Source organism: Phalangium opilio, unplaced genomic scaffold (genome assembly GCF_054372755.1).
Source record: "Phalangium opilio isolate 3A_F unplaced genomic scaffold, DU_Popi_V2 ptg000079l_1, whole genome shotgun sequence".
Lineage (NCBI taxonomy): Eukaryota > Metazoa > Arthropoda > Arachnida > Opiliones > Phalangiidae > Phalangium > Phalangium opilio.
Window position 1 is genome coordinate 5,100,137 of NW_028324187.1, and position 25,178 is coordinate 5,125,314.

The window sequence follows — 25,178 nt, forward strand, 5'->3', positions numbered from 1 at the left end:
TGATTCAACGTAAAAGCAATGTGTATGATGACTTATTGTTCTTACTGTTACCTATAGAAAAGTACGGTTTGGTCCGGTTTAGTTTAGTAAACTTAAGTATAACATAACAATTATGATTCAATGGAAGGAGAATCATGTTAGATTTTATTATTTATATTAAACATACTTATATTTGACAATTATATATTCTCGTACCAGCTTGACTAGAGGCCCGTTATTAATTACAATCTACACGTGGTGGCGCCACCGTAATTCGACTTATTTTATCATTATTATTGTTTAAATGGAAGAAAGTTATAGAGAGAAATGCGAAGGTTAGGTTAAGGAGTTAAAAATTAATATTTCTAAATTTAAAATAAATAGGCTATTTTTCTTTTGTTGTTAACTATGCCTTTGAAAATTGACAGACATTTTATGGAAGATTATTAGTTAGTTAGGGTGCAGTCACGGTTGGTTATAGTTAATGGAAGTTATGTCTTAATAGGAGAAAGGTTTATTTCCTTGTATTTTGATTTTAAAGTTATTTAATTAACGAGTTATCAGACTTTTTAAGGGCAATTAACAGAAGTGTATTGCAATAAGGTCGGCATTTCTCTGAGGGTGGGCTTATGTTTAGCCTTATAGCACCTTAATAATCGTATTCCCCCGTAAAGAGGTAAGGCGAAAACTCCCAAACCGACTGCCATTACGCCTGCGCTGACCGCCAACACTGCTAAGGCAGGCGCTGCTGCAACCTTTCCACCTGTAAACAAATAAATACACGATAAATAAACCTAAATATAATACCCAGCCAGCCATATCTATTATTTAAAGAAACCAAAAACGTTATATCGCTTTAAGGATACAAGTGGCGCATGAAGTTTAAACAAGATGCGCACGACATATCAAAGTTTTGGGATCAATTATAAATACCTAAAATGGCTCCACGAACTAGCTTTCTTTGAACAGGGTTATCAGCTTTGTAGCGGTATTTACAACCAAATACGCTTAGTTTACTGTAGTGATCGCCGAGGAACTTCAAGCGTCGAAAACGGTCACCACAGCGGTAACAAAAATCGGTTTTACACCCAGTGCAGTGCATGTGGTCGCATCCCGTGGTACGTTGAATGTAAATCTAAAATTTATTTAAAAAAAAGTTAAATTAACGTTTAAAATGTAGTGTATTCTAATATACCTTGCATTTCGGACATTTTTGAGCATTAACTTGACCGTAGCTTAGTTGCTTGGCCCATGTTTTCAATAATTTATCGCCTTTAATGAATTGACGGCAAGTGGTATTCTCGTGCCATGGTGCGTGACATGAAAAACACCATTCTAAAGCGCATGTTGGACACTGGACCCTAAAACGTCATCAATTATCAACCACGATAAAGTTTCGAGAGATTTTTCCCATAATAAGAATACTTTCAAATGGTCTAGACTCTAGATTTTCTTAGGGTAAATGTTCATATTTAAATTCCTTCACTCTTTTTGTTAAATAATCCAATAAGTATTCATTAACCTCTTAAATTTTAAGCCTTAGAGTTTCGAACGTCAGGCGCATGTATAAAAATGCGTCTTATCTTTGAGGCCATCATACATTTTTAAGGTTTCGTTCCAATTACAAACGATGATAGGTATAGGCCTTTAAGGGATTATATAATATCGAGCTAAACTATAAATTCTCCAGTATCCCTTCTGTTCTGAGACGCCAAAAAGGGTTCAATAATGATGAAGAGATACCAAAAATAAATACATAAAACAAGCCAGGCTGAATATTAATTAGTCCGGGTTTCTTAGGAATAGTAAACATCTCTCATAAATTAAATTAGTTTGGCGTACATTTGCCTGACCTCTTTCGAAAGACGTTAGATCATGAATATAGACCATTTTGATGTAAAAACGTTGCCTTTCATAACGCTTTTAAGCGCCTGCGCTGTAGGCTGGGGATCATGAGGCGTTATGAAATAGGTTACAAATAACCAAACACCCATAAGTATCTTCCGATTGGTTACCCGATAAGTTCTACTATGAACTCAGTATCAAATATCACGTACCTTGAGGCATCAATTTTGTTTTTCTTCTTGCGTTCCTTGAGGTCAACTGAAAGGACGTGACAACACCTGGGGCACGTCTTGGCGTTCTCAACCTGATTGGCCCGAGACAGGAGCTTGTAAAAGAGATTCTTGTTCTCGGGGTTCAATCTAGCGGCAATTTCTTCGCGATGGACGTAACTTTGACACGCTGGGTTACAGCATTCAATCTGGACAACTCCTTCGGACACTTTGTGACCGTAATACTGTTCGAGACAGGCGTTGCAAACCGGGAAATTGCAACAAGCCCGACGGTAAAGCCATCTCAAATCCAAACATACTTCGCATTCCAAGAACCCTGATTCGCCCACCGGGTAACTTTGAGACGAGTCCCTCCTATTCGTCGGGTGTTCCGGTAACAGTATTAATAGATCCAGTAAGTCGTGATCGGCAGTACCATCACGTGACTCCAAAAGGCGTTCCAACAATACCCTCATCTCGGATAATTCCCTTAATATAAACTCATCGGCGAAAGACGTAGGACCTTCTTGGTGGTCAGGGTTTGGTCTAACGGCGAACCCGGGAGGTGGTGGAGGTTGGACTCGAGGTACATTGGAACTTGACGTAGCGTGTCCCGAAGAACGAGATGTCCAACTAACCTTGTTCGTCATTTGTGGTTGATTCAGATGTAAAGCTCTTTTGACGTACCTTTCAGGGTCCGATGACGGATGATTGCGACCCAAGTGAGGTGTCGCGGGTCCGAAAGACAACACGAAACATTCCAAAACGAATTTGACACTGTCGAAGGAAAAATGGTTCCCTACGTCTTCTTGCAGAGTGTCTTCATTAGTGTCAACGTCGTCTTTGGTAGCCAAATCTTTCATTTCCGTTATTATTAAAACGTACGTTTAATTCAAATTATGTTTAGCGAAATCATACGATGTCCAACATGACGCGTTACTAAAGTGAAGTCCTAGCTAGTGCGATTAGGTGTCTAAATTCTTCATTACGGGAGGCGATACAGTACACAGACCAGCTGGTAAATGTGTCGTGTCGTGTAACGTAGTGTTGCGGGGAAAAGCTCGCCTAACGCGACTCCGGGAACTTCCTACACTGTTGGCTTTCGAGGAGTGAAACGCGGCTTAGCCTTACTTTCGTGGAACAGGTCGATACGGTAACCATAGCAACGTTTAGCGCGAGAAGAATGAGGGAGTGAAGATTCTCTCCGATCAACGTTACCTCATTTTTCGCAGTGAAATTTCACTCCGAGCTATCACCTTTTTTCCCCAAACATTGTTCCATTCGGAACACCTGCCTTCTAATTAGGTGATGTCATTTTTATGGGTTATGAAATTAAATTTTGGATTTAGGTGTAGGTAACAATGGGAAAATATTGGGATCTTAATTCTCCGGTTCCTTACGTAACGTTATTGGTTTATGGATCATTGATTGCCTACCCTGACTAGATACCTTGACAAGCCCCAAACGAACTAGTTTCCGATTAAAATTATAATTTTTGTTCGAGAAAAAATTAGTAACTATAAGCGATTCCGTTGTAATTTTTCATAAACAATATCCTATGCGAGACGTAGTTCTACTCTGGGACACCCATCTTGGTAAATGGCTTATTTAAGAAACTGTTTTTCTAACTAATGAGGTTTAATAAACAAACACCCGTGTGTTTGGCTTATTCATTGATTCGACGAGCCAATTCACACCACACGTCACGGGAGGGTTAAAGTGTTTTTAGTTGGGGAAGGCACTGCCGAGTGTACAAGTAGGAGAGAGCGGGACGGGTTGAAGGGACGATCAACTAGGGCGTTGGGAGATAGATTCCCAGTCGCTGAGTGCGTTTGTATATCCGCAACGCGTCGATATTTTTCATTGTAGTTGCGTGTTACTAGCTAGCGGCGAACTTCGCTTTCTTCCTCCCTCCTACGCGTAAACCAACACCCCCATACGCCTGACTAATAAAAAGGTATATCTCTGCCTATATTACATAAAAGCAGGGAGTAAGGAACCTTAGAGGGAGTGTTGATCTAATGCTAAAAAAACCGTCATACAGTGGCAAATGGGAAAGAAAGTGGGGGGTAGGAATTTTTATCTCCGTTCCTCAATTTTAGCTAACGCGCAGGCGCGAGTGACGTCGTTTACTACCGCCAGCAGAGAGAATTTAAAAATTCTCTCTGCCGCCAGCGCCAGCTTCCGCTTCCATCGACTGCTGCCCCACTCACTCACTCTGTTCAACCAACAATCAACGTCTGTTGGGAGGAAACCGAGGCTTAATAAATATGCCAAATAGTTTTTGTAACGGTTGTAGGAATGATTCAAGGTATTTGCTTAAAAATATATGAAAAGAATAACCTTCCACGCGTTTCCAAAGCCAAAAACCCAGATAGAAAAACGTAAAAGATGGATATTAGCTTGTGGAAGACCGATTTCCACTAGCGTCTATTCACTTTCAATAAGTTTCCAGCTTTGTTTTTGGTTTGGGAAATGGTTTGAAAACGATATTTACCATGTCGGCTCTTGTTAAATACTTAGGGTTACTTGAACAATTAAAAAACAACACTTCTTATAACTATGGCAGAAATTCAACACGACCTTCCCCTTCTAGTTCAAAGCCGGTTTTTAGATTTGACGCATGCGCGCGGACACCGCGATGAGTCCCCGAGTCAGCGCCAGAGAGAGACGAGATTAGCCAGGAAAGCGAACGAACGCGCCTATTCACTTTAACACTCCCTCTCAAGTCTCTCCTCCCTGATAAAAGATTTGACGTCAAACTCCGAACGCGGGGGGGGGGGAAGAAAAGGGTTCTGGTTAACTTTATGCCTTGTACAAGGTGGCTTAGCTATTCGAGGGCAACTACGATAAACACACGTAGCACTTAACACGAATGTTATTTTACATAGCCCGTTAAGGAATGTATGTATAGAAGGAAAACCCCATATTGTAGGAGAAAAATAACCCCCCCCCCTTTCCTAGAAATAATTAAGTTAACGTACAAACCTGAAGTGTCAGACTCAGATCAGCAATGCGATGTTTAAGAAAACATAACTATGAAAGAATTGAGACATTAACACTTACCTGTAGATATAATGAATAAATTTATGTAATTAAACTAAACATATATTAATTAAACACATATTCGTCAAATTCTCTACATATAACAAATAAAAAAGGCAATGCAATTGCAATGCTTGCCACTTTTAAATCATTCAATTTTTTTTTGACTAGAAAATTTGGAGTGTGCTTCCAATTGGCACATTTCTTGACGTCATCGTGTCATGGTTTAAAAGTTCTCACTCGTAGAAGTTTAGGTGGAACTCCCGTGTTTTAAATACTGTGTTCGTTTTACGTAAGCCTAAAAATAAGGCACACAAGACACACACACACTTTCGTCGCGACTGTTCCTCTCAGTGACTCAGTTTTTACGCTCGCACTTTACGGACAATTCCATTGGCTTTGTAACCATTTGAGTTAAGTAATGGTTTCGTTCTCGATTCAAATATCGTGTCCGAGTCGGACTCTGATACCATGACGCTACTGTGTTGTTGCTTACCTGTATAAATAGATTGCGGAGACAAGAGGTTGGTTCAACTTGTTTATATATGTTTTGAAGATGAAAAATAGACTTAAGAGGTTTAAGTTTTGCTTTGATTACGACCCCGAATTGTGGCCGAGTTTTCATGGAATACGACCGCGAAATTCCGCGAGTTTCAGTGGAATACGACGATGAAATAGCCCCGAGTTTGGGTCGAACACGTCCCCGAAATAGTCCCAATTCGGGTCGAACACGTCCACGAAACGGCCCCGAGTTTGGGTCGAACACGTCCCCGAAATAGCTCGAATTTGGGTCGAACACGTCCCCGAAATAGCTCGAATTTGGGTCGAACACGTCCCCGAAATAGCTCGAATTTGGGTTGAACATGTCCCCGAAATAGCCCCGAGTTTGGGTCGAACACGTCCCCGAAATACCCCTGAGTTTGGGTCGAACACGTCCCCGAAATAGCCCCCAGTTTCGTCCGAATACGCCCCCCGATATAGCCCCGAGTTTGGGTCGAACGCGTCCCCGAAATGGCCACGAGTTTCGTCCGAATACGCCCCCGATATAGCCCCGAATTTGAGTCGAACACGTCCCCGAAATAGCCCCGAGATTGGGTCGAACACGTCCCCGAAATAGCCCTGAGTTTGGGTCGAACACGTCCCCGAAATAGCCCCGAGTTTGGGTCGAACACGTCCCCGAAATAGCCCCGAGTTTGGGTCGAACACGTCCCCGAAATAGCCCCGAGTTTGGGTCGAACACGTCCCCGAAATAGCCCCGAGTTTGGGTCGAACACGTCCCCGAAATAGCCCCGAATTTGTGTCGAACACGTCCCCGAAATGGCCCCGAATTTGGGTCGAACACGTCCCCGAAATGGCCCCGAGTTTGGGTCGAACACGTCCCCGAAATGGCCCCGAGTTTGGGTCGAACACGTCCCCGAAATGGCCCCGAGTTTGTGTCGAACACGTCCCCGAAATAGCCCCGAACTTGGGTCGAATACGTCCACGAAACAGCCCCAAGTTTGGGTCGAACACGTCCCCGATATAGCCCCGAGTTTCGTCCGAACACGTCCCCGAAATAGCGCCGAGTTTGGGTCGAACACGTCCCCAAAATGGCCCCGAATTTGTGTCGAACACGTCCCCGAAATAGCCCCGAACTTGGGTCGAACACGTCCCCGAAATACCCCCGAGTTTGGATCGAACACGTCCCCGAAATAGCCCTTAGTTTCGTCCGAATACGCCCCCCGATATAGCCCCGAGTTTGGGTCGAACGCGTCCCCGAAATACCCCTGAGTTTGGGTCGAACACGTCCCCGAAATACCCCTGAGTTTGGGTCGAACACGTCCCCGAAATAGCCCCCAGTTTCGTCCGAATACGCCCCCCGATATAGCCCCGAGTTTGGGTCGAACGCGTCCCCGAAATAGCCCTGAGTTTGGGTCGAACACGTCCCCGATATAGCCCCGAATTTGTGTCGAACACGTCCCCGAAATAGCCCCGAACTTGGGTCGAACACGTCCCCGAAATACCCCCGAGTTTGGATCGAACACGTCCCCGAAATAGCCCCCAGTTTCGTCCGAATACGCCCCCCGATATAGCCCCGAGTTTGGGTCGAACGCGTCCCCGAAATACCCCTGAGTTTGGGTCGAACACGTCCCCGAAATACCCCTGAGTTTGGGTCGAACACGTCCCCGAAATAGCCCCCAGTTTCGTCCGAATACGCCCCCCCGATATAGCCCCGAGTTTGGGTCGAACGCGTCCCCGAAATACCCCTGAGTTTGGGTCGAACACGTCCCCGAAATACCCCTGAGTTTGGGTCGAACACGTCCCCGAAATAGCCCCCAGTTTCGTCCGAATACGCCCCCCGATATAGCCCCGAGTTTGGGTCGAACACGTCCCCGAAATACCCCTGAGTTTGGGTCGAACACGTCCCCGAAATACCCCTGAGTTTGGGTCGAACGCGTCCCCGAAATACCCCTGAGTTTGGGTCGAACACGTCCCCGAAATACCCCTGAGTTTGGGTCGAACACGTCCCCGAAATAGCCCCCAGTTTCGTCCGAACACGTCCCCGAAATAGCCCCGAGTTTCGTCCGAACACGTCCCCGAAATAGCCCCGAGTTTCGTCCGAACACGTCCCCGAGTTTCGTCCGAAAACGCCCCGAATTTGGGTCGAACACGTCCCCGAAATAGCCCCGAGTTTCGTCCGAATACGACCCCCGAAATAGCCCCGAGTTTCGTCCGAAAACGTCCCCGAAATACCCCCGAGTTTGGGTCGAACACGTCTCCGAAAAAGCCCCAGGTTTAGTCCCAATACGCCCCCGATATAGCCCCGAATTTGGGTCGAACGCGTCCCCGAAATTGAACATACCTCTGCTTTTTGAAATATTCAAATCTTTATCTGCGAATTCTTCTAACAACATATACCGCGGTTTTCTCTTTGGTTTCATCAATTTCATTCTGAAATTAAAATTAGAAATTCTTCTACCATCTAAAAAAAAAAAAAAAAAATGACCTTTGAACTGACCTCGTACAAGAACAGGTCAAAGCCCAAACAGCACCGATTAATGACAATAATATCACAATAAACACTATAATAACGTAAAGAATACTCCAATCTGTCGATAATTAAAAAAAGTTAACTCAAAAATTACTTAAAATTAAAACACACCAAATTAGTTACCGCAGTTGGATTCCTCGTCACCAAAATGGGCCCGGAAGTAATTTTCCATCCAAAAAGCTTCGCATACGCAACGCTTCGTGTAAGGATCGCAATTACCATGATTGGAACACGTATTTTGACAAACTGAAGCCATTTAAGTTAATTAACTAAGATTAAACTAAACTAAACGCAATTAAGTCAATCAAACTTACCGACAGTATGAACTGATAAAACTTCCAAGTTCAACAGCGAACTATCAGTTCTTAATTTACGTTTCAATCTGCCAACAACTTCAGGGGCTTTGACAAATTGCTCTTCAACCTCCTTCTTCGAGGTTGAAGACATTGAAGAGCCAGTACCGCCTCTTTTAACAACAAATATCACAGTGACCCTAAAGTGTCCGAAACCCATTAAGCAACAATTCCTTTATCTAATAGGCCTAGATCAATTTTAATTGGTCAATTAGCGCTCTTATTCCTGATCAGCGCCACCTACCCATAGCGGCGACTTTGAGAACTACTGTAAATGGCAAGCCAATCAGATGCCGCTAAAATCTGGTGACGTCACTGACGGGCACTCTCGGGATCTTACCAAAAATGACGTCACCAGATTTTAGCAACATCTGATTGGCTTGCCGTTTACAGTAGTTCTCAAAGTCGCCGCTATGGGTAGATGGCGCTGATCAGGAATAAGACCGCTAATTAGACTAACTAACCGTCGAGATAGTCTATCTGCTGATAAACTTATCAATTGCACGGCACCGGAATCAGTGCTATGGACTAGGAGTTCCAGTTGCTTTAGTAAGATGTCCTACAATATAGCAAGGTCGCCATGCAAGGTTGAAGAGAAAAGTCGACCAAGGTTTAAGAATGAATTGAATTGATGAATTCTTACCAACTGCTCATAAGTGAAGCTTTTAATGTCCGCGTTTAGTATCATTTCGACTTGATGGATTAAATTTGGCGACGGTTTAACAATTAGCGAAGTTGTATCTGTCCCTGTCGCACCTTGGGCGTCCGTCACCGTCAACCGAAATAAGTAACGACCGGGTATTAAGTTAAATAACTTTAAAACGGGTTTGGTAGCCGAATCCTCGATGATATCCTGAAGTTAAAGTCAATTAATTGGAACTACAAATGAAATTGACGCGAGATTCCTAATCTTACACCAATGGCCAAAGATGAGGATTCCCTGGTCCATTTATAAGAAGTAATCTCAACGTCATCGGAGGATAGGCTACCATTTAACGTAACAACACCGGCTGGGAGGTAAACGGTCTTATCACCACCTGCGTTAGCGCGTGGTGGCATGTTTTTGGCTGAAATAATGATGATTGAAAATGATGGCAATGTTTTGAAGACATGGACATGGACTTACTCTGAGTAACAATAACATTGACTTGGTCACTTCCATTGGCACCTTTACTATCAAAAACTGTAAGTTGGAATGTGTATTCGCCTGGCACTAAACCCCAGATCTTGGCTTTCATTGTATCAGTGTCTTTCATTTTGGCAGGTTTTGGACCCCTGGGATCATTAGATAATAACAGAAGGGGATAATAGAAGAAGGATGACACTCTGTATCCTCCCTATGCTTTAGTTATGTAACGTCATTCTTCCCAGGCTCACCCTTTTAGTTTGCTTTCCCGCTCATCAAACTACAAATGGGCATCGCACCGTAAGGTGAATTCGAGGGGTCCATCATTGCCAAAAAATCCCGTACGCTCGGGGAAAAATCCAAAAACAAATCCAAAATTCCAGTGAAAATACAAAAAGGATTTTGTATTTTTTGAAAAATCCGAAGATCTTTCAAAAGTTTCAAAATATATAAAATTATGTAAAAAATCCAAAAATCCACCGAAAATCCAGAAAAAAAAATCCAAAAATACCGAAAATTTTTTAGAAATCCAAAATTTTGTGAAAATCCACAAAAATATCCAAAATTTTGTGAAAATCCACAAAAATATCCAAAATTTTGTGAAAATCCACAAAAAAATCCAAAATTTTGTGAAAATCCACAAAAAAATCCAAAATTTTGTGAAAATCCACAAAAAAATCCAAAATTTTGTGAAAATCCACAAAAAAATCCAAAATTTTGTGAAAATCCACAAAAAATCCAAAATTTTCAAATTCACAAATCCAGGAAGACGATAAAAATTACAGTTAAAAATACAAAATCCCAAAGAAAATACGAAATCCCAAAACAAATTACGAAATCCCGAAAAAATACAAAATCCACGAAAAAATACAAAATCCCGAAAAAAAATACAAAATCCCGAAAAAAAATACAAAATCCCGAGAAAAAATACGAAATTCCATGAAAAAATTCAAAAATACAATGGTTTTTTTGAAAATCCTACTGGATTTTGGATTTTTATAAAAAATTGACAAATCCATATGAATAAAAAAAATACGAAAAAATCCATAAAATTCCGAGGTATTTAAAAATCCCGTACGGTTTTTTTTTCGAATGACGGACCCCTCGGGTGAATTCTATAGTTGTTTGGCACTAAATCCCCAGCAATCATCCCACAAACCTTGATTGTCTTGACGTGGGACAAAAATGCACAAGCGCATGCATGCGTCTTGCCAAATATTTAAACGCTGATAGAGTAATGATGAGGGAACTATTTATCGCGTATGTGATTCGGTTTAGTAACCTTGCTCTAAACGTTCCGATGTTGGGAAGAGTGACGTTACACTTACCCCGCTTAGTGCTTGTACACTTCTCTCGAAGAGAAGTATTATATACTTCTGATAATAAGCCCAAATTCCCTGACCCGCTTCAATCCTACAACAATACTTACTTAATTTGTTCCCAGAGCCACTTGGCAGGTGTTGCGTCATCCGTACTTGGACTTCCATCAAGTACAATTGGTTCCTCCATGGGTAAGGATACTTTCAAATCGGGTCCAGCGTTGGAGGAAGGTGGTTTGTTATTTTCTGGTTTGACAAAGACTCTGACTTCGGCTATCGAAGTTTGGTCCGCCGTATCAGTCACTTTCAATTGAAATTTATAAACTCCAACGTCAAGGTGCGATATGTGCAAATAGGGACTGGTTGTTCCCTCAACGTCAACGGGTTGATTTGCATCCGAGTTTTTCATATGTTGCCATTGCCAACTTTTAATGCCTTTATCATCAGTCGACGCATTGCCATTCAAATAAACTTCGTTTTTCGGTAAAAATATGACGACATCGTCACCCGCGTTGGCCGTTGGTGGATAGTCAATTTCTTTCAAGACGGTAACATTCGCGAACGTGTAATTCGATAGATCTTGCGAATCAGTTACCGTCAATCTGAAAACCAACCGTCAATACAACAATCTACACCCTCCCAAGAATTAGCCTTATTCCTGATCAACGCCATCTACCCATAGCGGTGACTTTGAGAACTACTGTAAGCGGCAAGCCAATCAGATGTCGCTAAAATCTGGTGACGTCATTTTTGGTAAGACCCGAGAGTGCCAGTCAGTGACGTCACTAGATTTTAGCGACATCTGATTGGCTTGCCGCTTACAGTAGTTCTCAAAGTCGCCGCTATGGGTAGGTGGCGCTGATCAGGAATAAGGCTAATTAACGCGACTTACTTGAATCGATAGAAACCGGGAATTAGACTCTTAAGTTGCAAAGTGGGCGTGTCATTTAACGGTGCCTTATAACCAATTGGTTCGGCTACCGCTTCCCAATGGTACTTAACGATTTTGTTGTAATCTTTGCTAACTAAAAACACCCGAAACAATTTCACGAATGTTGTAAATGTAATTTCACGAAGAATATTGATTGTTCGTTCTTACAAGATCCATCTAGAACAGTGTCGCGATTTGGTAACTGTACAGTAACGTTATCTGGTTGTATAATTGCGACGGGTGGAATGTTGGCTTGTTTGGCTTTTAATTACCACAAAGAGTGCGTTAAAATTATTAATCTATTACTAGTAATAATACTAGTTAATACCTGGTAGAACAGTCACGTTAACTTTGCTCTCACCCTGAGCATCATTACCAGTAACTGATACTTTAAAAGTGTAAATACCCGGACTCAACTACATATTGAAGAGTTAATTTACGAATTAAGATCGAATCTACTTTCAAGAAGTGATATCTAGTTTATTAGGGAGAAGGTATAAGATGGCTAAGTATTCGCGCGAGGCCATAGTCCCAGTCCCCCTTTCAAAATACAAGGGGGGGGGACGTAAAAGGAGGCCGCCGGGCTATTTCGCTGCCTCTCTTCAGTCGGAAAATACGTAATTTTCGTCCTTCACGTCGCGCTGACGTGAGTATTGAAGAATCAATAAGATGCTGGTTATAATTTAGAGGCGGGGTTTAACTCCGGACCTACTATACGTTTGGACTGGAGATAAAGCTGGAAATGTGGTGAATTTATACCTTCTCCCTAATAAACTAGATATCACTTCTTGCTACTTTTAAACCCAAGATCTAAACGCTTCTAAAGAATTATAAGCGAAAATATGACCTTTGAAAGTTTCAAATTGGGAGTATTTTGGTCTTCCATTGAACCTGGTTCATTTCCTTCGATATGCGATACCAGCGTCCATTCGAATTTGTAAGTTTCACCATCTGGTGCTTTGGGCAAAGCGTATGCCGATATGGTCACCGAATTTTCCGGTAAGTAAAGCACTCTGTCATCACCGGCAGAAACCACCAGATGTTTGATGGCAACAGTCGAAGATACAGTTGGTAACGTAGTAGGCGGTATCTAACATTTATTTATTTTTATTCGTACTAAATTCGCGCTCGTTTGACTGTTTCAAAACAGCGATGGTAATAATAATAATCACCTCAGTTGCCGTTATAGGTTGGCAAGAGCCGTCTCTAACTCTTATAAAGTCGGCTTTGCATATGCACAAGCCTTGCCTAGCTCTGGAATTTTTGGCTTTGCATTCTTCGTTCAAAGGGCAATCGCTTTGTAACCCGTAAATGCAAGTTTTAATATGACTCCCCAATGCGTGAATATGCAGCCTCGATTCGTCGGCTGATAATTCAGCCATAGTTCCATCGTAAAATGGACTAATATCAGAAATGGGGATTTAATACTATGCTCAAAAACACGTCCTAAAATGAATTAAGGGTTGCCACAAAACTTTTCCCTGATTCAGTTTGCACCCGTTTTTCCTTAATATTCCAATTTTTTTTCAGGCCAAAACTTATGTCTAGTTGTTAAGGTTAAGGAAAAAGATCCCGTTTCTACATATTATAACTTAAAAGAACGGCCTTTTTCTAAATATAGGCATATATATAAAAAATAAATTATCTCTAGTTATTACAAAATAATATGCATGGTTCACCCTAGAATTTTTTATTTTTTATTGGAAAGATCATATAAAAATATGGATATTTAAAATTGGAACCATGTATTTATCCACAATAAGGAAGATATGTAAGATATGAAGAGCATGTAACGTAATACACTGGCCCCTTCGCGTTAGGCCATACTGCGAGGTGTCTTTCTATAAAATTTCGCCAATTTCCTAGTCTAAAATCTTATTGGCTTTTGCTCACCCTCTGTTGGCCAATAATATAACTTTAATAAAAAGAGTGAGACGATCCAGAAAACGAAATTTAAGGGAACGTTTCTAGCAACAGACTACGTGTAGAACGAGCTATCTTACTAGCAGTGTGTATGAGCCAATCATCGTTTGGACTAACACGTCACACAACATACAGAGAAGCTTCATTACAGGGGTCAATGGCGGCGCCCATATAAGTTATTTAATTGAAAAGCTGGAATCGTAATTTAAAAATAAAACCCGGATCTTTGCACTTACGCCACTTATAAATATATCAAGGAGAAAAAAAAAGTAGGCTTATCTTAGTCTATTCCTTTAATTTGTCTTAAAAACAAGGACTACTATGCCGCCATTGGCTTAGTGGCGTCTGCTAGCCAGAACCTTTTATCCATAAGGGATTGGTTGAATTCTCACAGCTTGAGAGTGGTAAGGGTAAGGTCACTAAGGTGGGTTCGATTTAGCAGACGCCACTATACCAATGGCGGCGCGGTAGTCCTCGTTTTTAAGACTCCTATTTTGTAAAAAGATATAATTTATTATAATATTTTTCCTTTTATATTTAGAAAAAGGCTGTTCTTTTAAGGCATAAGACCCTTTCCTTTAACAAGTATATTTTGTTATAAACAATTCAACACTGGAACCATTGCAATTTATCTAAACCCAACCAATTTTCCAACTAAAATTCAATTCCCTGACGTTTTTGGCCTATTTTTAAATTCCCCGACATCTGTAGGTTTTTTCAGACGAGTGGCAACCCTCCCAAATATTAGACATACCCTTCTGAGGTGTGATCAACTGTTTCTGGCAAATCAACACTATCTGAACTGTGCATATAAGAACCATTGTAATCTGAACCTAACATTTAATGAGTCCAAATAAATTTAACTTCCCAAAAACTAGGGAAAACTAAGTTTAAGAAGTCATTACCTCCCATTCCAACTCTAACCATGAAAGCCTGATCAAACTTCTCCCCTTTTCGAGGTAATGGACTACAGTTTTTATCATCAGTACAAGTAATTAAGAAACAAGTGGAATTGAACAAGAAAACGACATCACAGCTATCTCTATCGCAACAAGCCTTAACACAATCGGGTAACGAATAAGAACCCTCTAATTTCGTATATTCTCCCGCTGTTAAATTGCCATAAGGGGTAACATGGTGTTCAACTAATAATTCACCGTAGTCTGACTTAGGACAGTCAATATTTGGAAGTAAAGCTAAGAGAACATGTAATTGTTTACCAATTTATCAATATCCCGTTAAAATATGGTTAAAATTTAATTATAAAACTGTGAAAAAGACTTACCATTATTGTTGATGGCATTAACGATATTAAATTGAAGTGTGATACCAATAATCAGGATGTGTAAGATAAACGAAAAATATGGGGACTGAAACCTAACATTCATTTTGGGGTTTTTCGACACAAACAGGTAAGTATTTCACGCTTATTATTTGGAAATATCAATTCAAGGAATGTCCTGCGAGTTAGAAAAAATTTGATACGTATTACACGGATGGGTGAATGACATAATGTTGATTAACTGCTTTTGGTGTGCGTTATATCTATTTCATTAAGCCTTTACCTATCGATACCTTAAATAAAACAATTCCGTTTCTAAAACTTACATTAACTTTTGAATTCGCGTTCAGTATATAGTCACATTTAGCACTTTAAATCATTACTTTTACACTAAATAGGTCTCATGTTAACGCGTCAGAGAGTCAGTCACAGTCTAACCCGCATATTGTCAGTCTACTTAGCAGACGACAAATAGGACAAACACAATTTCCTAATTCCCATATCATAGCCCACTCGATCACGCACTCGACAACGCAAGCTGCTCGCGCTATAGAAGCTCATTCAATCGGCCAAAAAGATTCAAGCTTTTAGAGTCGATAGAGTTTTTTTTAATAAAAATTTATTTCCAATGTCGAAATTGTAAATTACGGAAATACCTCCGGAACGCTTTTGCTGTAACGTTTTGAAACATTACGGAAATACCTCCGGAACGCTTTTGCTGTAACATAAGTTTATAAGATATGTTCCATAAGTGTGTCACTCGTTAATGAGAGCTTGTCATCATTTCACCCACACTGTCATCTCAGATTGGAACGCACTCCCTGAATCTATTATTACCATCTCAGATAAATCAAAATTTCGCGCTAAGTTATCGGCTCACTTCAATAATACCCCAAATTGACCTGTAGTCATACCGTTTTTTACTTTGTTACTTATCTTTTTTCTACTTTGTCACTTATTTTTTTTTTTTTTTTTTTTTACTTATCTTTTTTTGTTTTTTTTTCTTTTTTTTTACTAATGTATAACTAAATCGTTAATCTCTGTATAACTAAATCGTTCATCTCTGTATAACTAAATCGTTAATCTCTCTCGGTTGTACTAACCAAGCTCTGATGGCTTACCTGTACTGAACTAAATAAATAAATAAATAAATAGACAGGCGAAACGTCATAGATTCTCGTAAAGCGACGCCTAGTGAAGCCCTGTCAAAGGCTTAGTACAGACTAAAGAGGATGATGGACTGCAAAACCGAGTGTAGTCAATTCTCGCTTGTCGTTCTTGAACTAGCTCTCATTAAGCCTCTAACATTACGAAGTATGGGTAGTGACATACTTATGGAACATATCTTATAAACTTATGCTGTAACGTTTGAAGCTAGCGGACATATCAGAAGTATATAATACTTCTCAAAGCGGGGTAAGTGTAACGTCACTCTTCCCAACATCGGAACATTTAGAGCAAGGTTCTATTACCCCCTTCTGGTATTATTGACCATTGTCATTACTGGAGGGAAGACTCGCATCTCTTGCGATTGAACCATTTTAGGTTGAATTTCTGATAGCATTTTGACGCGTATTGCAACAAGATTATTCTTACAGGACACCCTATTTATGGGGCAGCTAAACCCATAGCATCGTCTTTCTTCATTACTATTTTTATTTTACTAATTTTCTAATTAAGAACAGGAATAATTAGGCCAAAAACAAACAAAGATTTTGGAATTTAATACACTTTTCATTTCAGAACTTTTATTTGATCTAGATCAACGTAAAACTGGGTCCCCTGTAAAATTAATTACCCTTCATAGGAATTAGTTTAATTATTATGATTTCAGGTTTCGACCTATTAGACAAACATGTTTATAGGGTGGTTTTTCCAGCTGTAGGAATCCATAAACTCCGGTACCACTTTTTAAAAGTGGAGAATAGTGTTTTGGGCTGTTTAGAAGACATTAGTAAATTATAATTAACTAAATTATTAATTATATTAGAAAATAGAAGCAATAAAATTGAAACGCACACTCCTGCCATATTTTGAAGTCTGCCTAAATAGAGTAATATCGGTAGAGAGGGGGAGTGAACTGTGTATCCCCTTCGTTGGAGGCAACTTTGTATTAGAGAATACTATTTGCCTTCGGAAGGGGGGATATCACTAAGGTAAGAGATAGATGGTTATGACGTTGCCATATATGTGAAAGATACTACTCTATTCTGGTTTTAGCAACGCCATCTAGCGGTCCACGTTTGCAACAAATAAGCCTATTCATTCTGGGTTATTTTTGGGACGTTTTTCGTGTAAACTGGATGCTGCGATTTTCTGTGCGATCTTTTCTGGTAAATATTTTGATTTTATTTATATTTTAAGGATTAATTTGGATTAAATACCAATGTTTTATCGCAACCGATCGGAAATTAAGCGTCGCAAGTGGAAAATTTATGCTTAACCGTACCAAATACGTTTGTTACTTACGACCAAGGCTTAGTATCCTATGTCTTTTGGAGCCTTGGAGGAGCCGCATTGGTACACTACGACCGAGGCTTAGCATTTGGTGGCTGGCTACAGAGAACTTTCCAGGTAAATATTTTATTTATATATTAAGGGTTAATTTAGATTAAATACCAAAGTTTCATCGCAACCGAATGGAAATTAAGCGTTACCCCCATTCCGTTATCGATATTAAGTATCTAGACAATATCCAGGGTTGTCTCTCCGACACCTACCAAGGGAAGTACAACTTTCTATTCTTGGTTGGTCTTCCCTAACAACGCGTCGCAAATATTTTGACCTTTTAAGCTTGTTCAAAACCTTAAACTCCCCTAATGAAACTTATTTTTCTGATGGCCCCTCTATCGCTCCCACAAGGGGTCATGGTAGAAATTATTCCACCGATATGCCCTTAAAAACCAACTTAAGCTCTCCTTTTTGGAATTCACTTCCCCCTGAGATTGTATCATTATATCTAAGACCCAATTTGAGTCAACACTGAAACAGTACCTCAAACTATAATGCCCCACCGTATGTGCCTCTATGTTCTTCGGAGCTGTAAGGTTTTCTCATAAGCCCTGGCTCGACATTCCCCCACAGGAGCAAAAAAAAAAAGAAAAAGTGGAAAATTGATCTTTAATAGAGTAATATCTTTCACATATATGGCAACGTCATAACCCTCTATCTCTTACCTTAGTGATATCCCCCCTTCCGAAGGCAAATAGTATTCTCTAATACAAAGTTGCCTCCAACGAAGGGGATACACAGTTCACTCCCCCTCTCTACCGATATTACTCTATCCAGGGTTGGCCAAATTACATGAACCCTCAATTACAAATTACAATTACAATTACAAATCAAAAGTTCAAAAGTTTCATACATTACAAATCATATATTACAATTACAAATTCGGAATCATTCAATTACAAATTATTAAATACAATTACAGATTCCCAATCATTCAATTACAAATTATAAACTACAATTACAGATTCCCAATCATTCAATTACAAATTATTAATTGAATTAGATTTCACATTGAAATTACGATGGTAGTGGGGTGTTATACTTTAGAAATGATTGCTCAACATGGGAAAAATAGTGATTTTAGATTGCAGGAATGCATTAATCCCTTATCAATATCAATGATATTCTCGCGAAATAACAGTTTTGACAACTACCACTAGAAACTAGTCAACTACAAACTCATCCGAAATCGTTGATAAAATGAAAAATCACGTAATCTGTACCATAACAAGAGATCCTTAATTAATTTACGAAATCAGTCATATCACAGAAATAAAACTCGCGAAGGAAATCGAAAAACCAAGCCAAGAGCTGCCGTGAGAAAATATTTTACCGTTCATTTTGTTAAAATGTAGCTTACACTGCAAAGAAGCTATTCAACCTAGCCTTATGCTGTACAAAAATCATACCCACTTAAGATGATACATTTCAGTCAGAGAATCTGATTCATACTATTTCCGCATTTGTTTGCATATTTTGTAATTGTAATTGACAAATGTAATTGAATTACTTTTACAATGTTTTAAAAACGACAATTACAAATTACAATATTTGTTAAATTACAATTACCAATTACTATTAAGTTCAGAAAAATGTAATTGAATTACAAATTAGAATTGTAATTTCTAATTGTCAATTAGTAATTTGGCCAACCCTGTTGATTACGACCTTTGTTTGTAGAAAACATAGCCTTAGTTTATTTTGGGGAGTTGTGTACACACACAGTATTCGTGATTCACATTTATGTCGTACTCATTCTAAATACTTGGAATTAATCTTATTAACTGCGCATTGCATTTATTCCTGGTTTTACTGTTCAATCTTTTTAGTCGGTTTAAAAGTAATTCAAAGTGTTTATTTAATTGATATTTCAAGATTGACCCTGGAAAGTATTAATATTTATTTATCTAGTTAAGTTAAATGATTTATTTGGAAGTAAATTATTGTTATTCAAAATAGTCTGGGCCGGATTAAAGGGAGGGGAGGGGGCTGAGGGGGCCCTGATCAGGGCCGGAAATAAGAAAAAATTCTTATAGGACATGTGTCCAGTGACCCCTCCTTTGACTGGAAAATTTATGGGACATTGTCCACTGGAGTGTGCAAAAATAGTGTTGTATCTTCATAGTCAAGCTATAAAAACATCGGAAAATTTATTGGTCAAAATGTCCAGTGACCCCCTTAGTTTTTAAAAAATTATGGGACATTTAAAAATTTTATTGGACAATGTCCAGTGTCCTGTGCTTATTTCCGGCCCTGGCACTGATCCCCGGGCGCATGTCTTGTTGGGGGTGCATCCTTGGGAATCGAATTAAAAGGGGCCAATTAATTGCATAGGAATAACATTACACCCAGCTTGGAGACTCATAACTCTGGTTCTACTAGAGATTGGGACATGCCCTTTGAGTATCTTATAGTCCTATTTGCCCCCCCCCCATCCAACCATACTAAAATCTTGGGGATAGAATAAAAACGGCCCGATTAATTGAGAAAAATGTTCATAATCAGACCCTCCATAGGAATAGCATTACACCCAACTTTGGAGACTCATAACTCTGGTTCTACTAGAGATTGGGACATGCCCTTTGAGTATCTTATAGTCCTATTTGCCCCCCCCATCCAACCATACTAAAATCTTGGGAATAGAATAAAAACGGCCCGATTAATTGAGAAAAATGTTCATAATCAGACCCTCCATAGGAATAGCATTACACCCAACTTTGGAGACTCGTAACTCTGGTTCTACTAGAGATGGGAAGATGTCCTTTGAGTATGTTATAGTCCTATTTGCCCCCCCCATCCAACCATAGTAAAATCTTGGGGGTCGAGTAAACAGGGCCCGAGCATTTGAGGAAAGTGTTCACTAACAAACCCCCTACATAGGAATAGCATTACACCCAACTTTGGAGGCTCATAAATCTGGTTCTACTAGGGATTCGGAGATCTCCTTTGAGTACGTTATAGTCCTATTTTCCTCCCATCCAACCATGGTAAAAAAATTGGGGATCGAGTAAAAACGGGGCTGAGTAATTGAGAAAAGTGTTCATAAAACAGACCCTCCATAGGAATAGCATTACACCCAACTTTGGAGACTAATAACTCTGGTTCTACTAGAGATACGGAAATGTCCTTTGAGTATGTTATAGTCCTATTGCCCCCCCCCACCCAACCATACTAAAAACTTGAGGATCGAGTGAAAAGGGGCCCAGTAATTGAGAAAACCTTTCATAAACAGGCCCTCCATAGGAATAGTATTACACCCAACTTTGGAGGTTCATAACTCTGGTTCTACTAGAGATGGGAAGATGCCCTTTGAATATGTTTTAGTCAGGGCCGGATTAAAGGGGGGGGAAGGGGTACTGGCCCACGGGCGCAATGCTTGTTGGGGGCACTTTAACTCAATGTTCCCCCCTTAGCATCATTTGCTGTTCCTATTTTTTTCGACTTAAGGGGGCGCGCATTATCCCGGCCCCCGGGTGCAAAATTGCCTAATCCGGCCCTGAAAATACTTGTGCCATTTAAATTGATAATAATTTTAATCGGTATTTGATTGTTTGAATTTTATTTTTGATAGCTACCATCTGTTTCCAAAGGAGAAATTTATGTTGGATTCTAGAATCAATAACTATTTTTTTGGAAAAAGGCACCCAATATTAATCAGGTCAATGAACCCATTACAATCCCCTTCTTAATTGAGGTCTACAATTTGATTTTATCCGTTGAAAGGGAATCTCATATTCTCATTACTAAAACTATTTAGACAGCCTGTGAGACATTTAGGCAATTATTAGGGTATTTAGTTTATTATTTATTATTCTATTTATTGTTAGAAGGGAAGCGCTGTGTCCTTTAATTTTTTAGGGATTTTTCTTTTCGCCAGGACATAAATAAAATCTTACTTATGGAATAGGTGAACACTGGTCCTAGCCCTCCCTTTTAAGAATAATGAACGCGTAATCAGGATTTCAAGGCTGAGATTCACTTTGCGGTATTAAGGTATCTAGTTTATGGTTTTAATTATAAATATTTTTAGGGGAAAAGCGTTTGGCAACTCCTTGAGGGAGTTTTGTAGGATTTAAATAAATTTATGATTTATGTTTAAGGTAGAAGGTTGCTTATACGCTTTGTCCTTTAAAAGTTAACACGATTTTAAGCGGGTTTAAGGCGAGGCTTAGCTTTTTACGGTATTATTTCCCTATTACTGTTACGAGTGTGCCTTTTATGCCAAAAAAATAGTCATTTGTCTTATGCCGGAACATTTTGCGTTACGTCTAGCGAAAATACTCGAGTGGACTTTCGTATTAAGGTAATTAATTTCAAGTTATTCGTGTGCCTTTTTCCAAATAGTAATTCGAATTTTTCTTGCGCAGGAAGAAGTGGACGTCAGCGAGTGGACTCTCATTGGAAATCCCATGCTGTGGACGACAGCGAGTGGACTCTCATTGGAAATCCCATGCTGTGGACGACAGCGAGTGGACTCTCATTGGAAATCCCATGCTATGGACGTCTGCAAGTGGACTATCATTGGAAATCCCATTCTAAGGACGAAGTTTCCTGGTTTTGGGGGCTCTACAGCGGGCCTTAGTTTAAATTTTACGTTTCCCGATTTGTCCCAGGGACTTGTAAAATTTAAATTGGGCTCGCAAGGCTTACTTTGGGGGTGGTAGCTTAAGTTTAAAATTAAAGTTTCGATATTGGGGAAGGAACAAAAATAGTCGAAAAACACTTAGGGTAGTTTTTTTGACATTTTTTATGCTTATTTTTACAATTTTTTTGATGTTTTTTATATTTTTTAATAATTTTAATAAAAAAATAATTTGTTTTGAAAAAAAATTATTTTTATTGTATTATTTTCTTTAGTTTTTGTAAAAATTATAAAAAAAGGGGTCAAAAAAAACTCCCTAAGTGTTTGAGTTTAAAAAATTGAAACCAAGTCTAGTATCAAAAAAAATTCAAGAAAAGAAAGAACGAGGTTTAAGGCAAAATTTATTCAATAAGAAGAAAAAAAACCAAGTGTTTACAAAAATTTTGAACAAGAAAAATAATTACAGGGTTTGGTAAATTAAAATTTGAACGCGAAAAAATAAATTGAGTAGTTACAAATAAAATTTGAACGCAAAAAAAAATTAAGTAGTTACAAAGACTTCCCGTAATAAAAAAAATTAAGTGTTTCTCGTTTAATATCTTCTAGGTTCCGTAATGCTCTTTGGAAGTCATCAGTGAGAGATAGCAAGTCCAGATCCGTCTATGACAGCATGTATCGCAAATCCAAGAAAGATGTCATCGGGAAAGATCTTTAACAGCCAAGGAACTTCCGATCAATCGCATGTTGAAAGCATCTGATCAACCAGCCATGAAAAAAATCCAAGGAAATCGGCTGCATCTATAAATGACAATATATTAATAACACATATTAAGCTAATGCCTATTTAAAGTCAAAAGGGTACTTCAAGGTCCAAAAAAAAAATATTTTTAGTTAAATTAAAGGGAACCTGCTAGCTAAATTAATCTCAAATAATGTAAAAGCTTTAAATCTTAACACTATACTTTTTTTACCCAAAATTTTTACCCGTAATTGCCACCCAAAATTAAGAGGGACTAAACTACCTTACTTGCCGAACAAAACTAAATTCTTTCCCATAATTGTATCGAAAATAATTTTAGGAAACCTGTCAATTATTTATATTTATTTTAAATTAAAACTATTCCCCTCTTAATTTAAATTAAAACTTCAGGGCAGAAATCAGTCTCCAAGTTAAGCATTGTCCCATTAAAATTAAAGAGTCTCCGGTGACTTAATTCTTCCCGTAATTGTATAGAAAATAATTTTGGGAAAACTGTCATTTATTTAATTTAAATTAAAACTATTCCCCTATTAATTTATAAATTAAACTTCAGGGCAGAAATCAGTCTCCAATTTAAGCCTTGTCCCATTAAAATTAAAGAGTCTCCGGTGACTTAATTCTTCCCGTAATTGTATAGAAAATAATTTTGGGAAAACTGTCATTTATTTAATTTAAATTAAAACTATTCCCCTATTAATTTAAATTAAACTTCAGGGCAGAAATCAGTCTCCAATTTAAGCCTTGTCCCATTAAAATTAAAGTCTCCGGTGACTTAATTCTTCCCGTAATTGCATAGAAAATAATTTTGGGAAAACTGTCATTTATTTAATTTAAATTAAAACTACTCCCTCATATATTTAAACTATAACTTAACACTCTGCCCGAACGGTCCCCAAGTTAAGCCTTGCCCCATTTAAACTCAACCTCGTGTAGAATAATTCTCTGTGGAACTTAATTTCAAAAATCTCTCACATATCTAAAATAATTATGTACCCCGATAAATAATAGGTTGAATAATAATATCCTAACTAAAAGCCTTTAATTACTGATTAATAAGCGATTATCTTCGTTAAGCCTTTTCGCATTTAAATTCAACCACGTGTTGTAAAATTCTCTCTGCGCTTCTTAATTATTTTAGATTCAGATTTTGTAAATTATGTACCCCGGTAAATAATAGTTTAAATAATAGTTTCCCCGTTAACTAATTAATAAGGAATTGTTTTAGTTAAGCCTTGTCCGACTTGACCGCGTTGTAAAATTTATGGGACTTAATTTTCAATAAATAAATATAATTTACTAACATTTAACACTATCTAACTAATTTAAACACTTAAAATAAATAAAGTAATTAAACCTGAGCTGGATGAGTTTGGATTATTGAAAGGCTTACGCTTACTACGGTTCGGTACGACACGAGGCAAACTGGCAAAGCAATGGCCGATAAGTCTTGAAGAGCTCCGAATCTTCCAAGTTTCCTTTAGAAAAACGATCTGAGAAATGGCGGAACCCTCCTCGATCGACTTTAAGAGCTGTGATTAGCATCAGCTGGGCAGCAGCAAAGGTTTTCCTAAGTGACCTCGATGGCTCCGGGCGAAAGAATGAGCTCGCAGCTGAACTTCTACCTGGTACCTAGATACCGAATTTCCAAAGTCGGAGTGGCGCTGCAAGCGCGATAACCTAGGCACGAAATTCAAATAGCTGAACACTGCTAGGCCTAAATGAATGAACGCTAGGCCTATATGAATGAACGGTAGGCCTAGATGAATGGACAATCATTACCTTTTACCATTAACATCTGTCGTGACGTCACAAGTCAATAACCTCGTTGACGTCTTAGGTGACGTCACCGGATATGACGTCATGACACGTCACCGGATATGACGTCATGACACGTCACCGGATATGACGTCATGACACGTCATCGGATGTGACGTCATGACACGTCACCGGATTTGACGTCATGACACGTCACCGTATATGACGTCATAGCAAAAATTGACCATGTTTAGATGTCAGTAAATACGTAACTACGTACACAGCGCCCCTAACGGCAATTTATGAACTATCAATTGCCTACACGAAAGTCTAGCAGAATTTATCATGCTTTAGATGTCAGTAAATACGTAACTACGTATACAGCGCCCCTAACGGCAATTTATGAACTATCTATTGCCTACACGAAAGTCTAGCAGAATTTATCATGCTTTAGATGTCAGTAAATACGTAACTACGTATACAGCGCCCCTAACGGCAATTTATGAACTACATATTGCTTACACGAA

General features: G+C 39.1%; 2 protein-coding genes and 1 long non-coding RNA gene across 5 annotated transcripts; 1 reads left to right on the forward strand and 2 right to left on the reverse strand.

Annotated features, from left to right (window-relative positions):
• Window positions 1-120: 120 nt before the first annotated feature.
• Window positions 121-3,470, reverse strand: LOC149654334 (E3 ubiquitin-protein ligase RNF217-like). The gene is made up of 4 exons (XM_089845197.1): window positions 2,037-3,470; window positions 1,175-1,340; window positions 913-1,114; window positions 121-742 (listed from the first exon to the last, which is right to left on the reverse strand). Exons 1-4 carry the CDS (start codon window positions 2,894-2,896, stop codon window positions 549-551), a joined length of 1,422 nt encoding a protein of 473 aa, XP_089701323.1. The 5' UTR covers window positions 2,897-3,470; the 3' UTR covers window positions 121-548.
• A 1,630-nt stretch (window positions 3,471-5,100) lies between these two features.
• Window positions 5,101-15,617, reverse strand: LOC149654335 (dyslexia-associated protein KIAA0319-like protein). 3 transcript variants are annotated; one of them, XM_089845803.1, is made up of 19 exons: window positions 15,370-15,615; window positions 15,047-15,221; window positions 14,667-14,957; window positions 14,516-14,594; window positions 13,011-13,239; window positions 12,686-12,928; window positions 12,167-12,254; window positions 12,007-12,099; window positions 11,800-11,932; window positions 11,018-11,509; window positions 9,589-9,737; window positions 9,378-9,529; window positions 9,106-9,315; window positions 8,927-9,021; window positions 8,424-8,602; window positions 8,233-8,355; window positions 8,065-8,167; window positions 7,921-8,009; window positions 5,101-5,574 (listed from the first exon to the last, which is right to left on the reverse strand). In XM_089845803.1, the coding sequence occupies exons 2-19, from the start codon at window positions 15,147-15,149 to the stop codon at window positions 5,444-5,446; spliced, it is 2,982 nt and encodes a 993-aa protein (XP_089701929.1). In that variant the 5' UTR covers window positions 15,150-15,221; window positions 15,370-15,615; the 3' UTR covers window positions 5,101-5,443. The 3 variants fall into 3 exon arrangements, with proteins under 3 accessions (XP_089701929.1, XP_089701928.1, XP_089701930.1); XM_089845802.1 differs by having other exon boundaries at window positions 15,047-15,617; XM_089845804.1 differs by having other exon boundaries at window positions 8,077-8,167; window positions 15,047-15,586.
• Window positions 15,618-16,064: 447 nt separating this feature from the next.
• Window positions 16,065-24,254, forward strand: LOC149654336 (uncharacterized). The gene is made up of 5 exons (XR_016370572.1): window positions 16,065-17,199; window positions 17,264-17,376; window positions 17,460-17,617; window positions 21,126-21,857; window positions 21,922-24,254. It is a non-coding gene; the product is annotated as an uncharacterized LOC149654336 (long non-coding RNA).
• Window positions 24,255-25,178: the final 924 nt, after the last annotated feature.